Source organism: Delphinapterus leucas, chromosome 2 (genome assembly GCF_059928025.1).
Source record: "Delphinapterus leucas isolate spDelLeu-1000000601 "Yukka" chromosome 2, BTC_Dleu_Yukka2, whole genome shotgun sequence".
In the NCBI taxonomy this organism is placed as follows: Eukaryota; Metazoa; Chordata; class Mammalia; order Artiodactyla; family Monodontidae; genus Delphinapterus; species Delphinapterus leucas.
The window spans coordinates 122,074,508-122,090,044 of NC_143130.1; the positions used below are offsets into that span (position 1 = coordinate 122,074,508).

Genomic DNA, 15,537 nt, shown 5'->3' on the forward strand with positions numbered 1-15,537 from the left:
TTGATGGTTCTTGGGTGTCTGCTCATTTAATAGTGAAGCTCTCCAAATCTAATTGGAAGCCCTGTGTGTGTTTTTTGTGGACCCCTCCATAGGGTAATCTGGCTAGGGTATTTCATTGGAGGATCCCTGATTGTTGGTATTCAAAGACCATTTTCCACAGGGATGACTCCTCCATAGTTCCCATTTGGGAGGTATAAGCCTGTTTGCCAGCAGTGAGGTAAGCAGCTTAGTGAGGTAAGGAGGGCTGGTATCTCACTCTTCATTTCAGTAAGTCAACTTTTGCTTAATGCTTTTATGTTTTCAGCTTGTTACTCACACCTTTACCTGGTCATGTGTCCCAGAGTTTCAGATTCTAGCTCTCCAGAGAATAACCTTCCAGGTTCTTGCCAGATGTGTGTGTATGTGTGTGAGTGTGCCTGTGCACGTGCATGTGTGCATGCATGTGAAAGACAGTGGTATTTGTGGGGGAGAGGGATGGATTGAGCATTAGAGTGTGTGTATATGTGTGCGGGGAGAACTTAGGGGATTTTCTAACTGCTTTTCATAAAGACTTTTGAGTAGTCCTCCTCTTTTCATTCCGCATATACCATAGTACTTGTGCCTCCAAATCATAAGCCATTCTGAGTTGTATCAAGTCAACCTGCTTTTAGAGTCTCCCATCTTCTGCCTTAGATTTCACTTCTGTCTGGTTTTTTACTGTGCTTCCATCTCTTTCCACTTTCCACTTCTAGAATTATCGTTTTCCTCATCACGTTTTCTCTTTTTCCTTGAGCGTTTATGCTTTTTTTCCCTTAAACCTCTTTACTGTCATCTTAGTAGATTTCAGGAGAAAGTACACCCTGTGTTGATTTTGCTATGTTATCAATATAATCAAAAGTGACCTTTTGTACCTTGAAAAAAAAATTTCATCTAGATTGTCTTACTCTTTATAGCTGCTTTCATCTAATTCCTTTTTAATCACCAGAGTTCTTGAAATAAACTATTCTGTATTCACTGATTCCATGTTCTAACACATTCCTTCTTTAACCTTATAAGACTGCATGCTGTGTATGCAGTGTCTTTAGTAAATCACTAGAGACCAGCCAATCACCAAATCTTTCATTCTTCAATTCTTATTTATTTTTAATCTGTCAGTGTTGTCTTATTCTATTATACATGCATGGAGAAGGATTGGTTTTTCTTGTGCTAGGGAATATGCTAATGAAGCCTTAGTTTTTCAGAGAAACCCAGTAATTACTATTTGATAGAATAGAGTTTTAAAGACTAAATAAAATTGGCCTTTTTTTTCGTATATATATATATATATGGGCTGATTCTTTTTTAAATTGCTTGCTGATTCTATTTTTTTTGGGGTGGGCTATTTTTCTTAATGACTTCTAAGAGCTCTTTGCATGTTAAGGTTGTTAACGCTTTGGTATATATAAGAATTTCTTTCTCGTTACTTGTTTTTAAATTTTATTTCTGTTATTTTTTGATTTGCAAAGCTTTTAAGCAGTATGTAGTTAAGTTTATCTTTTATAACAATCTTTATCTTTTATTCATGTTGAGAAAATCTTTCCTCTCCTGTAAAAGTATATACAGTAAAAGATTATTTATGCAGAATTTGACCTGTTCTAGATTAATGGTATTCTGAAGGTTAATTAACCACAAAATGGCACATGATTAAAAAAATAAATTTTAATACAAGTAAGGTATGGCATGTTATATGGGATATAAGGAATGGCCAAATCTAACAAATATGCTTGTCTTAGAAACCTTTTTATTTGATATAAGTTTATTATGTAAATCAGTTGAAGAATGTTTAAGTGTCTTATTTTGCCTTACCCCTGTTTTGAAAGTTCTTTGAAAACAGGAGCCCTTCCTTCCTTCCCGCTTTCCTTCCTTCCCTTCTTTCCTCATTCCATTCCTCCTTTCCTTCCTCTCTCCTTCCCCCCCTCCCTTTCTCTCTCCCTTCTCAGTAACACATTGTGTTGTATATTTATTAGTGGTACACCTAGGTACATAAATAAGTGCATCTACACCTACATATGATAAGATAATGAGGTACTTTTCCTTTTTGTGAGGTTCTATTAATGATACACTTTAGATATATAAATAAGTGTACCTACACATAAGTATGATGAGATAATATGAGTTGCTTTTCTTTTTATTTGGGGTTTGAATTTTAGCTTTTACAAGAAGCTGAAGAATGGAGAGAGCAAGTGAATGAACTTAATAAACAGAAAATAACATTTGAAGACTCCAAAGTACATGTGGAACAAGTTCTATGTGATAAAGAAAATCAGATGAAGGTAAATGACCCTGCTGGTTTAGTGAATGAGTTAAGCTAGAATTTTATACTAATCTATGGAATTTGAAAATTTTTGTTTTTAGCAGCTTTTATTTTGATAATTTATTTGGCCAAATTTGAGGAAGTGTACTTTTGGGCATACATTCCAATTTGTACCAGTGTTGATATCCTTGCTGCCTAATGTTCCTTGAAGACTTTGTAGATTTGTAGTATATATACATCTATATTCCCTGTGTCCTTTTTTCTTCTCTCCTCTGTATTTTAGCCTAGGTATTTAGTGAAGAAAGACAAAGGATATTGGATTTTACCTTTTATCTTAAGATTGCCATCTTTTTTTGTTGATAAGAAGAGGTTGGAAAGAATTTTATAAACTGGACAAATGAGGTTATGTGTATTAGGTGAATGTCTTTAATACTAGATTAACTGATACATGTACTTTTACAGAGAGGAATACTTTAAGTAAATCTAATTGAAATTTGACTCCAATAGGAATAAAATAGTTGATATTACTATTCGGATTTGTTGATTTTTTTTTTCCTACACCCCGTCTCTCCCTCCTACCACTTCTTCCTGCCTACCCTTTTATTTAATTAAATTTAATTAATTAATTTCTTTTAACATCTTTATTGGAGTATAGTTGCTTTACAATGGTGTGTTAGTTTCTGCATTATAGGTGAATCAGCTATACATATACATATATCCCCATATCTCCTCCCTCTTGCATCTCCCTCCCATCCTCCATATCCCACTCCTCTAGGTGGTCACAAAGCACCGAGCTGATCTCCCTGTGCTATGCGGCTGCTTCCCACTAGCTATCTATTTTACATTTGGTAGTGTATATATGTCCACCTGCCTACCCTTTTAAATCTTATACTTTCAAACTGCAAACAGATACTCAAGTGTAAATACTAAGTAATAAGCTGTACAATTAACATTCTGTAATCTGCACAATGAAGTGGATGTTTTCATCTTGGAAGCTATACATTTATGTTATTTACGTTGCTACTAAGGATGTTTTTAAGATTCCATCTTTAGGATTTGTATTCATAATTTGTTTTATTTTTTTTGTTTTTTTATTTTTTTTCCCTAAACTTACTCTACTAAAGAACTTGGGACTCTTCCTAACAGAACAAGAATGAGATGCTAATCTCAAGCTCTACTCAAAGTTGTAGGCCATGATATTTGTGCCTGGAACTCAAGAGGGAGGAGATCGAAGGGTGGAAATTGTAGAGCAGAATGGGTTTTTTTAGGTGGGTCCTTCCACAGAAATATGTGGGACAGTCTATTTTATTCTCTATGATTTAAGAAAATCTTCCTTTATTTAAGAAAATTCAAAAAAGTACTGTTGGAAAACCTCTAATGTTCCAATTCAGATTCTCTTTTATAATTTCCTTTTCTTTATGTCATTTGAGTTCCTCAGCTAGTTGTTTACTTGAATAAATTGAATCTGTGAAATCTGTGATTTTTTTATATATCATGTACCTCACTTGAGGATTTGTTTGACTTCACACAAAATTGACTCTCATGTTAATGACCACTCTTACTATGGCAAGTGAGAAACATCACGTAAGAAATGTTTTGTTGCTTTATAGTCATGTGATACTTTTAGCAAAAATGGGCCATTTATCAAGTATTGTATTTGATTTAGGAATAACCAGTTTTGATTTTTAACTTGCAGAGTTTAATAGTAAATAAATGTTAGTTTTTGAGAGTGTTTACATATTTTATGCCAGGTGGAGAATAAGAGCTCCTGTACCGTCATCTGTGTGGATTGATTTTTAGACTACAACTATGCATTCAGAAGTTGTAAAGCTGTTAGCATAAGGTATTACCCTCTCTCTTTTTTTCCCCTGTTGCTAAATGTCAAGTCTCTGACTGAGCACTTACAAAAGATGAAAGACTGGGCTGCTGTGCTTGGAGAAGACATAACAGATGATGATAACTTGGAATTGGAAATGAAGAGTGATTCAGGGAATGGTGCGCACTTAGGTATTAAGTCATGACTTATCCTCTTTTACCGAAAACGATGACTGGCTCTTGTATTTCCTTTTAGTTCCCCATGTGCACCATGTTCTTTATATACTTGTGTAATATTCTGTCCCTCTCTCACTATCCCTTATGGTTGTTTCGGCTGGGATAACACCTTTTCAGTAAATCTTTTTTCAGCCCCTCAGATAGACCTTCAGTCTTCTTCCTCTCTGTTCTTTTTATATGTTGTACATACAGCACTCTTCACATTGCGTCATAATCATTTCCATGCCTGTTTTTCCCTGTACTGTAAACTGATCAAATGGCTGGGTGAGTAGTTTGAAAAACGAGTGTTATATAAATGAATGCCTCAGGATACCTCTTCTTTTAGATGGTTCAGATGTTTACAGTACTTTAATCTTGGCCATCTCAAATTCTTATTGCCATTGCCGGTTGCAGTCTGGAAACTCAGCAAAAGTTAGGTTCACTGTAGCCACTTAGTGTATTTTCAAACCAATTCCTTTGACTTAAAAAAAGAACATTTTGTTTTGACATAATTATAGACTCACAGAAAGTTGTAAAAGCAGTACAGAGAAGTCTCCTGTATCTTCATCCAGTTTCCCCCAATGATAGTTCTTCTGACTTTTGTGCCCTTTCTCTTTTCTCTCCCTCCATCCCCTGTATAATTAACAAATATTAAGGAGAAGGTGTGATTTTTTAAAAGATTTTCTTTGGTGATAGCATTAATGTGTTGGAAGAAAAGTACATTTCAAAGTAAATACGTATAGTTCTGTTTATACTTTTTCACTTCTGCTTTATCTGGTAAGAAATAATTCTTTTTCTAATGAGAAAACTCATGCTTTTTAATGTTATTTTAATTTGGAGTACAATTCCACTCATATTTTGTATGCTGAAAGATTCTAAGAATAATTGAGACGGTGGGCTGGATTTAGGTGAATACCAAATCCCTGTTATAACTCTGTTCTTGGAGTTAGTGGTGAAGAACCTTGTTAGATGATACTATGGTACTTCCAGTGCTTTTTTAGTTTAGCTTCCTGGGAGCAGGTTCGAGGCTGTTCTGTCTTACATTAAATTCTTTATTGTAGCAAGAAGAGGGATTATAAGGCTCTAGTTGAGTGAACTAATAAAATCATTTGAATGTCTGTTGTGGCATTGCACTGTTTTCTCAATTTATTATTATGTTTTTGTTTTTCACTATAGATAATCAACCAAAAGGAGCTTTGAAGAAACTGATTCATGCTGCTAAGGTTTGCATTACTACAGAAATGTAAAGAATATAGACAAAGAAATAAACATCCATATGTCCTAGTAACTTGTAAAAGTCCATTTTATAGTTACCATGAAGTGATAGAATTTTTAGAAGTGATCAGAATTTTCTTCAATTGCTTTTTTCTTTTTTATAGTAACTATTGTTATTATAAAATTCATATTGTTAATTTTTAGAATTTATCATAAAATTTTTCAAGGTATATACTCATTTCTTTGGATAAGGAATATATTAAGAATGTTTACTATATATTCTCCCATACTTCCCTCTTTGTGCATTCTTCATCCTCTGGTCTCAGTATTTTCTGATCCTCTATTGCCTAATATCTTATTTTGAGAAGTAGGTATTAGATTCATTTTCTTGTGGTTTATCCCTAACCTTTTTCATCCTAGTAGTGGTATCCTGATCTTTATTGATCTATGTGAAGTCTTGGTAATGTAGTTTGAAGGTTGCTTTAATCAACACTTATGTGCTGGGACTTCCCTGGCGGTCCAGTCATTAAGACTCCAAAGCTTCTACTGCAGGGGAAAGAAAAACACAAAAATACAAAAAACGAAAAAAAAATCTTACGTGCTGAAAGCAGATAGCCACTATTCAAGCATCTGTCACTGATCTTCTCTGTTCCTTTTTGGAGATTTACAGCTATTGATGACTTTGCTAACTTTCCAGGATGGAAGCTACATTGTTGGTTTGTGTAGTCTAGGCAATAATTTCATCAGAGTGTAAAAGAGCTTCAAGGGATTGGGATGGTGTATTGAGATTTTTTTGTTTTTTTGGTATAATTGATTAATGTTGCTTTTCTTCCTTCTCCTTCTCCCATTCTTTGAAGTTAAGAGCTTCTTTAAAAACCCTAGAAGGAGAAAGAAACCAAATTTACACTCAATTATCCGAAGCTGATAAAACAAAAGAAGAGCTTACAGGTAGGTAATCTACATACTTATAAAGTTTTTCTAAATAAATACATCTTATAGAGAATGGTACATTAATTGAATCAATTATGGGGCGATACAATTTGATTTTTTTTTTACTTTTACTTTTATCGGTTATCTGAAGTTAGTCATGAGGTTTTATTGTTGTTGGTAAAGCCATATCATTTTCTCCATATTTATATAAAATTAATGGCATTATTTTAAAAAACATGTAAACTACTTACCTTTGAATTTCAGTGTCACACGCGTGGTATGGTTTTAGTTGTTAAAAAGTAGCAAATTAAAAATGTTAGTAGAGGGGTGGGATAGGAAGGGTGGGAGGGAGGTGCAAGAGAGAGGGGATATGGGGATGTATATATACGTATAGATGATTCACTTTGTTATACAGCAGAAACTAACAACATTGTAAAGCAGTTATACTCAAAGATGTTAAAAAAAAATCTTTGTTAACTGCAAAATTGATTTTTAGTAGTGGTACTACTGTATTTTACAGAACTTTTTACAGAATAGTTTTTTCCTTTAATGTACGTGCATACTATATTAGCACATACAGGAATGATGTTAGACCTGTAGAACTGGTTTTTTTTAATTGAAAAGATTTTTATTTATTTTGCTGATAGTGTTTTTTCCCTAAAGTAAACAAATGCAGTTAGTTATGTTTGAAATTTTTTAAAGTTGATATAAGTAACATTCCATTTTGTAAAAAAAAAAAAAAAAATTCACCGTAACTGTTAGCATAAAAAAATAATGGAAGGACATTCTCAAATGTCAACCATGATTCTCTTTGAATATGGGACAGATTTCTATTTTCTTTGTACTTATCTGTATTTTCAATAATTTCTAAAATAAGTGAACTGTATTTATAATAAGACACTTTTTGAAAAGGTTGAACCACCAGAGATACAGATTATTTAAAAAATTATCATTGCCCTATTCACACGATACTGGTAGTTGGATTATTTTTGAATTTTGAAAAACATTAATATTAACTTAAAAATAACGTTTTGCTATATGTAAAGCATAGTGCTAAAAGCCATGGGAGATTTACAGGAGGAAAAGATATGGAGCCTGCTTTCAAGGAAGCCATATTTTAATACATTAACAGGCTCTCAGTGAGGAACTGTAGTAAGTGCTAGAAAAGCAAGGAATTTGCTCATCAGTTACCCCATCACTTAATAAAATTTCTTGGCAAATTATTATTTTCTAAAGGTAGTATTTGGAGACTTTGTGTTTGTATGCTTCTTCCAAATCTTTCTTTTTTTTAATGGGTCATGAAAGATAAATTTCTATAATTGATCTTCTATTCATAACAGGAAAGTTTTCTTCTAAACTGTTTCTCCTCTGATCTTACCTTTTTCAGTAATCATTTACAGTCCTCTTTTAAGATACAGAGGATTTGAAACAAAACAGTTAAGGTAGAAGTACAAAAATATAATGAAGATTTAACTGTTGGTTTAATTTTTTTAAAAAAAAAGTAGGGATGATCCAATTTTAATAGAGATAATATCCAACATTAATTTCAGTTAAATGACTTAACAATGGCTTGTTAAGAATTGTTAAGACTTAACAGTGGCAATGGCTTAAAGCGTAGCTCAACAGACTTTTTAACTGATATAGATTTAAAAATTTCTGTGGAAAGACAGAGGTGAACAGTTTCTTGCACATTTAATCATTCAATGTTAAGGTATTTACGTAAACTACCATTTTGGTGTGTACCTTTAATTAATAGATGTTTTAGAATAATTATATACTATTACATGTAAATAAAATTTTAATGCTTGTTAGTATGATTTTGAAACTGCCCTCTTTAGGCAGAGTGTTTTGCCTTGTTTTAAGATATATGGTATAGTGGTGATTCATACACACTTTTGGGGAGATATCACCTCAGTCTTAGAGGAGTTGAGTTAAGTTATGTTGGAAGAGTAATAAGGTTTTAAAAACAGTGGTTGCACTAATTATAAAATATTCATAATTAATTAGAATTGTTAATTTTAGTTCCATAGATAATTCTTTTAGGTTGAAACAAAGCTAAAATTGGTATTTTTCTTTCCAGTCTTGATATGGTTTAAACTAGCAAGACTTTAGAGCATTTGTTATTAGAAGATCCAAATTTCTGGCTTGATTTATAACACATATCAAAATTTTGGCTTAAAAAGAGGCTGGGTTGAAGTTAAGTATTAATGGATAAAGTTTTTACTAGATAAAAAACATGCATTATTCATCATGTGGAAGTAGTTTCATGGAAAATATTGAACTAAAATATTTGCCTTCAAAACCCTCATCACCAAAATTTTGAGAATTTTAGTGGCTTTTGTCTCCTAAACTGAAAATTAGATGCTAGAATTAGAATATTGAAGGTTTTAGGAAATTTTTTTTTTAAGTAAATCTTTAAATAATAAAAAAATTTATAATAATTTATATAGCTCTTTAAAATGTTAAAAGGTATTTAGGTGAACAAAATACCTTATAAATTTTCTGTTGCAAAGAATTTAGTTTATTAATTACTTTTGGTAATTTTTATTTTTATGAAATGTTACTGTGCAACTTAGAATATTTGCTCCTTTAATTGTGATTTAAAAACTTTTTCTGTAGAGTGTATTAAAAATCTCCAGACTGAACAAGCATCTTTACAGTCAGAAAATACACAGTTTGAAAGTGAGACTCAAAAGCTTCAGCAGAAACTTAAAGTAATGACTGAACTGTATCAAGAAAATGAAATGACACTTCACAGGTAATAAAAATTATGTTGGTAACTCCACTGAGTGGGAAGTAAAGCAGCTTAAAAATGTTGCATATGCATGCGGCTTATTCACAGTTCTCAATTTATGACTGGGTTGCTTTTCATCAATTTATTTTTAAGAAAGTTATTTGATTTTGACATTTTTTTTTCAAGGAAGAAAATATAAATGATAGTAGACTTTCCAGGCTGGTTCACAAAATCCTCTTTAACTTCTAATAAGTAGTCAGCAAATTATTGCTAATTAAACTTCCCAATATTGCAAGCTAGGTCTGGGAATCTGGGTGGACATCTTACTAATTGAACTATCCATTAATTCCATCTCGGATATATATAAAACTGATTCCTCTCTCCTGTGTAAATTGCTGCAGCCCAGTGTTCCTTGTCTCAGTAAAAGGCAGTGTTATTTGCTGAATTGTTCAGAGCAGGTGCTTAAGCCATCCTTGCCTTCTCTCTTTCATTCAGTCAATTGTCAGATTCTGTCAGCTTTCCTATGTCTTGAATCTGACCACTTTCCACCACCTTCCACACTGCTATTCTGATCCCAGCCATCATCTGTTAGTACCTGGTTTATTGCAGTAGCCTCATGAGTGGTCTCCATCTTTCCACTCTTAACTTCCTGCATGTGTTTTCAGTAGCATAGCCCTCTAAAACATAAATTATGGGTATTGTCACTCTCTTGCTTGGAAATTCCAAGTGCCTGCACATCACACTCAGAATTTAATCCACAGCTTTTATCATGGCCTCCAAGACCCTATAAGATCTGGCCTGTTGCTACCTCTTTAATTTTAGCTTATTCATTTTCTTTTTCCCTCACTATCTTCCAGCCATGCTGGCCTTTTTGATGATCTTTAGCATGCCAAGCACATCTGTAGCTCAGGGCCTTTTGCACTTGTTCCTTCTGCCTGGAGTGGTTATTCCCCTGTGTAAGGTTCAATCCTTCATTTCACTTGAGTCTAGGTTCAAATGTTACCTCAAAGAATCTTTCCCTGGCTACTGTAACTAAAATAATACCTGCCCCTTCCTATCCCTTTATCTTGTATCTTGCTTTATTTTTCTTCATTATCCTCTGATGATTGATTATCTTTTTTTTAAAAAAATCTTCCCCACATTAAATGTAAACTCCATGAGATAATTACTTCATTCTCTTCTCTTCTGTATTCCCAGTGCCTGAAACTATGCACATGGTAGTTATTCAATAAGTATTTGTTGAATATATGAATAAATATGTTTAGTGCTTTTATATATTGTAGTGAAAGATTGTGTGTGTGTGTGTGTGTGTGTGTGTATGTATGTGTATGTATGCTGATGCTTGAATGCATAGATACACAGAAGACCCTTGAGATATCTATCTGGAGACACCAGATTTTCAAATACTACTATATCACATGTTTTTCATCATTAAAGGAAATAAAATATCTGGAGACACCAGATTTCCAAAGAACACTATATCACATTTTTTTTGTCATTAAAGGAAATAAAATGTAACAGACTTTCAAGCCTCTTTATAACTTAATGCAAGTTTTTACAGTTGATCCTCATTATTCGAGGATTCTGTATTTGTAAATTCACCTACTTGTGAAAATTTATTTGTAACCCCAAATCAATACTAGTGGGACTTCCCTGGTGGCGCAGCAGTTAGAATCCTCCTGCCAGTGCAGGGCACACGGGTTCAAGCCCTGGGCCGGGAAGATCCCACATGCCGTGGAGCAACTATGCCCGTGCGTCACAACTACTGAGCCTGCGCTCTAGAGCCCGCGAGCCACAACTGCTGAGCCCACTTGCTGCATCTACTGAAGCCTACACGCCTAGAGCCCATGCTCTGCAACAAGAGAAGCCACCGCAGTGAGAAGCCCGCACACCACAACAAAAGAGTAGCTCCCACTCGCCACAACTAGAGAAAGCCCATGCGCAGCAATGAAGACCCAGCACAGCCAAAAATAAATAAATATAAATAAACATGTATATAAAAATATCTTAAAAAAAAATCAATACTTGCAAAGCTTTAGTGGTCATTTGCAAACTTGCACAGAGTGGCAGAAAATTTGAATTGCCCAGTGTGCATGTTCCCAGTTGAGGTCGAACAAGAACTCTGCCTTCTTGTTTCAGCTCTCATTCTGTAAACAAGTGTTCTTTATTTAGGGCCACATCTTAATTTTTTATTTTTTTGGTGATTTAGCTGTTTAAAATGGCCCCCAAGTGTAGTACTGAAGTGCTGTCTAGCGTTGCTAAGTGCAGGAAGGCAGGGGTGCACCTTCTAGAGAAAATATATGTGCAGATAAACTTTGTTCAGGCATGAGTTATAATGCTGTGGGCTATGAGTTCCTTGTTATGAATCAGCAGTATATATTAAATAAGGTGTCTTTAACCAGAAACACATACAACAGGGTTATGTATTAATGATAAAAGTGCTGTGATCAGAGCTCATAGGAATCTAACCCTGTGTTTCCCCTAGGAGCAGTATTTGCTAATTTAGGATTTGTGGTGACTTTATAGACCATAACTAACGGGAATAATGAGATTCTATTGTATGTGTTCGGAAACTGGTAGAGAATATTAAAACTTCACTGACATCAGGATGCTAGGTGATTTGTTAGGCTCTTTGACTACCAAGCTGTGTACTTCAATCATGCTTTGGATTCAGTTCAGAATTTACAACCTTTCTGTTCATCATGGACTTCTGGGCCACTGGGGACTGCTCCAGGCATAAAAGAGAAATAAACTTGACAAAATGGAAGAGCTACCATGAGGGTAGCCTCATGGTTTCTGTCAGTAAACCTAGGAATGAGTCCTTCTTTTAGGTTAGGATGAAAGATACTGTGAGTAAATTTTGGACATAATGGATTATTTGAGGTGAAAGGAATACTTTTGAGTGTATCTTCTGAACAAAAAAATATATGTTTGATTATGGAAATTTAATGAGTGATGTTTAAACTTTCAAAGAAAAAAAGTATTCTCTGTAGATACTCAAAGCAAGGATGGGAAGCTGAGCAGAAATCCTAGCTGTATGCGTGTTTGTTATTCACATTGCGATTTCATTTATTAGTTTGAAATGTTTTCAGTTCTCAATTTCCATCCTTTATGAGCCTACCCAAATTCAAGAGGAGGGTTCATAGAGTTTACCTCTCAACTGGAGGGGTGTCATAAATTTCTGGCCATTTTAAATCATACAGTCTATACAGTAAGAACACACCTCTCTTCCATCTCCAAGCCCACTACACTTTCATGCTTTTCCTAAGGAGATGACTTATTTTCTTATAACACCTGTGAAACGATTGAGTTGGGGAGTGCTTCCTAAGCAATAGGTAATGTAGTGTGTGGAATATAAAACATTTATTGTTGACATGTAGAATTTCTTCAGTGGTTTGTCATGTTCTTCCCCAAAGCTCATGAAAAAGGTGGGGCATCCATAGGTAGGACTCCAAATATGTTTTCCTGTGGCCTTCAACAAGTATATCTTGAGGGACCAGTGTTATTAATGATACTGTATGAAACAACATGGGTGATGTAGTATAATGGAGTCACTAACTGCTGACTGTATGCCTTGGTCTAGTTATTTAGTTTCTCTGGGCTTCATTTTTCTTTTTGTAAACAGTACGCTTCTTTTTTTTTTGTGGTACGCGGGCCTCTCACTGTTGTGGCCTCTCCTGTTGCGGAGCACAGGCCCCGGACGCGCAGGCTCAGCGGCCATGGCTCACGGGCCCAGCCGCTCCGTGGCATGTGGGATCTTCCCGAACCGGGGCACGAACCCGTGTCCCCTCCATCGGCAGGTGGACTCTCAACCACTGCGCCACCAGGGAAGCCCAACAGTACCCTTCTTGTAGAGCTATTGTGATAATTAAATAAGATAATATATATAGAGGTGAAAGAAGAGTTTCTGGCACATGCTCAAGGGCTCATTAAATTAGCTATTATGGTTAAGTAGAAGTAGTAAGTTGGACACTAAATTTTATTTACTTTGGGTTCACTTGTGCGTGTGTGTGTGTGTGTGTGTGTGTGCGCGCGCACGCATGTGCGTGTGTCCTGGCCTGGAAGCCCAATCACTATTTTAACAACTAACAATCAATTTAAAAATTATTGAAACATAGTTCATTAGTTGGTGACTTCTTGTCTAATAAATGTAATACTTTATACTAGAAAGCTTGGTAAATAATATAGAGTCATAATATTTTTTATTAATATTTACCTTTGATAATCTTATTTCTGTGATAAATTCTTATAGAAAACTCTTGAAACTTCTGTATTACTAGTACTGTATTAGACAAGATGCTTTACAATTTGAGTTTATAATATTAAATTCCACACTCAGGTACATTTTTTTCTTGCATGTGATGTTTTTACTGGTATTTGCAGATTGCTTTATGGGAAGCAGTAATTGATTATTGATTATTTTATGACATATAGTAAAAGAAATAAAACACTTTTTGTTTTAAGGAAGTTAACAGCAGAGGAAAACTACCGGTTAGAGAAAGAGGAGAAACTTTCCAAAGCAGATGAAAAGATCAGCCATGCAGCTGAAGAGCTGGAGACCTATAGGTATTGAATATATTTTACCCCTTTCTTTTGAGGTGGGAAGAGTATCCAAAAGCCCAATACCAGAAAAAATAATAAAGCAACCAAAAAAACCCCACATATTTTTGATTCATTATTTTTCCCTTAGATGTCTTGCTATTATGCAATTACACAGAAAATATAGAAAGGAATCGCACTTTCAGTGTGTGCGATTTTAAATCTCTCACATTAGTTGGATTTGAATATGAGCGATCCTATTTTATGTTAATGTTAAGAACTTTATGAATGTGATTAATTTTAAGGTCTTTCCTCTTTGGTTCACATGGGGAAGAATGTATATAATGTTAATCAATTTGAGAAGTATGCCACCAAAAGGAGAGTTAAGCCTTAATTAAAGTTATGAAGAAGTGTTTATAAGACCGTAAGTCTAGTTTTTACCTTAGCTCAATCCTCACTGAGCTAAGGTAAAATAATAGATATAATAAAAACCCAGAGAAAATAAGTGGCAAGATTCAACAGTATTCCAAATAGTTGTGATACTTCATTTTACATTGGGAAGAGTAAGCTTGAATTTTATCCAAAAGAAGGAATTGTCTTTTAGTCTTATAAAGGTAATAAATAACAATTTATTTCTTATAGATCATTAATTTCCTAGAGTTCTATTAAGATTATATGAAGTCTGAATAAATCTCCCAATACTATGCTTCTTAAAAATAAGCCAGTATACCATCTAATCTTTTCATGATCTTGATTTAGGTAAACCCAAGTAGTAGTACTCCTAAAGCTTAATTAATGTTGAAATTATATCAGGAAAAAATATACTTTAGAACCTCGTAAAGGTGATTAACATGTGGAGTTCTAGAGTTACATGAAACAAAGCACTCTAGGTGTTTTAATTAATATTTTCAGTAGAGATAGTGTGTTCTATAATTTCTTAGTATATGTTAATAGTAGAATGATTATTTGTTCTTTATAGAAAGCGAGCCAAAGATCTAGAAGAAGAATTGGAGAGAACCATTCATTCTTATCAAGGACAGGTAGGTATGTGCATGCATGTGTGTGTGTGTGTGTGTGTGTGTGTGTGTGTGTATGACTTAAAACAGTTGTGATTTGTTTGAATTGGTATCTGTTTTGATGCAGGAGTATAGTTACTCTCTTAAGGTTTTGCACATGGCTGTGGAACATTTCTAGGTAGGCAGAGATTCTGGAACAAAAGATATTGTTTAAAGTTGCCATGTGAACTGATGCTGATTTGGGAATTTGGGTTGCATAAATAAATAAACATATATCAGCATTGGGGCCTTTGTTTAGTCTGGCTAGTTGTCTCTTAATTGGCACCTCCTATTGTAGTTGATAATTGTGTAAAATAGAAATGTTACTAGACAAAAATTTTAGTTGTCTTTTCATTCAGTTTTTGTTTAAAAGTATAATAGAGTAGATCATATGTATATGAAAATTTGCTTTAAAATGTTACTTGCTGACTTTTTAGAGATGCTTGAGTTATTTTTGAGTTTATGAGTTGCGTACTAAATCATAGTGGTAGGTGTGAATGTTTTTTACTGAAAAAAATTGTTGTCAGTACTATTTTAATGACTTTCTTTTTCAGATTATTTCTCATGAGAAAAAAGCACATGATAATTGGGTAAGTATTAAATTTTCTTAGGCTTTTTCATCAAATTGTTCTTTTTCCTAATTTAAATGAGCAGTGTAAAAAGTACACTTTTAAAACTGAGAAAAAAGGTGGTGTTTAAAGAAATCAGTTTATTTTAATTTCACCAGTAGTGAAATTATGTTCCTTATGAACATACTTTGT

The 15,537-nt window shown here is 34.0% G+C and overlaps 1 protein-coding gene across 10 annotated transcripts in view; it reads left to right on the plus strand.

The window, feature by feature from the left end:
* The window catches only part of LOC111173208 (MIA SH3 domain ER export factor 2), an 87,346-nt gene that overhangs the window by 41,422 nt on the left and 30,387 nt on the right, over positions 1 to 15,537 (plus strand). For all 10 annotated transcript variants that reach the window (XM_089907635.1, XM_089907632.1, XM_089907638.1 and 7 more), the window contains 8 exons: positions 2,169 to 2,291; positions 4,159 to 4,279; positions 5,480 to 5,526; positions 6,376 to 6,466; positions 9,068 to 9,206; positions 13,647 to 13,748; positions 14,701 to 14,761; positions 15,331 to 15,366. In XM_089907635.1, coding sequence (XP_089763761.1) covers positions 2,169 to 2,291; positions 4,159 to 4,279; positions 5,480 to 5,526; positions 6,376 to 6,466; positions 9,068 to 9,206; positions 13,647 to 13,748; positions 14,701 to 14,761; positions 15,331 to 15,366 — 720 coding nt within the window. The remainder of the gene's footprint in view (positions 1 to 2,168; positions 2,292 to 4,158; positions 4,280 to 5,479; positions 5,527 to 6,375; positions 6,467 to 9,067; positions 9,207 to 13,646; positions 13,749 to 14,700; positions 14,762 to 15,330; positions 15,367 to 15,537) is intronic.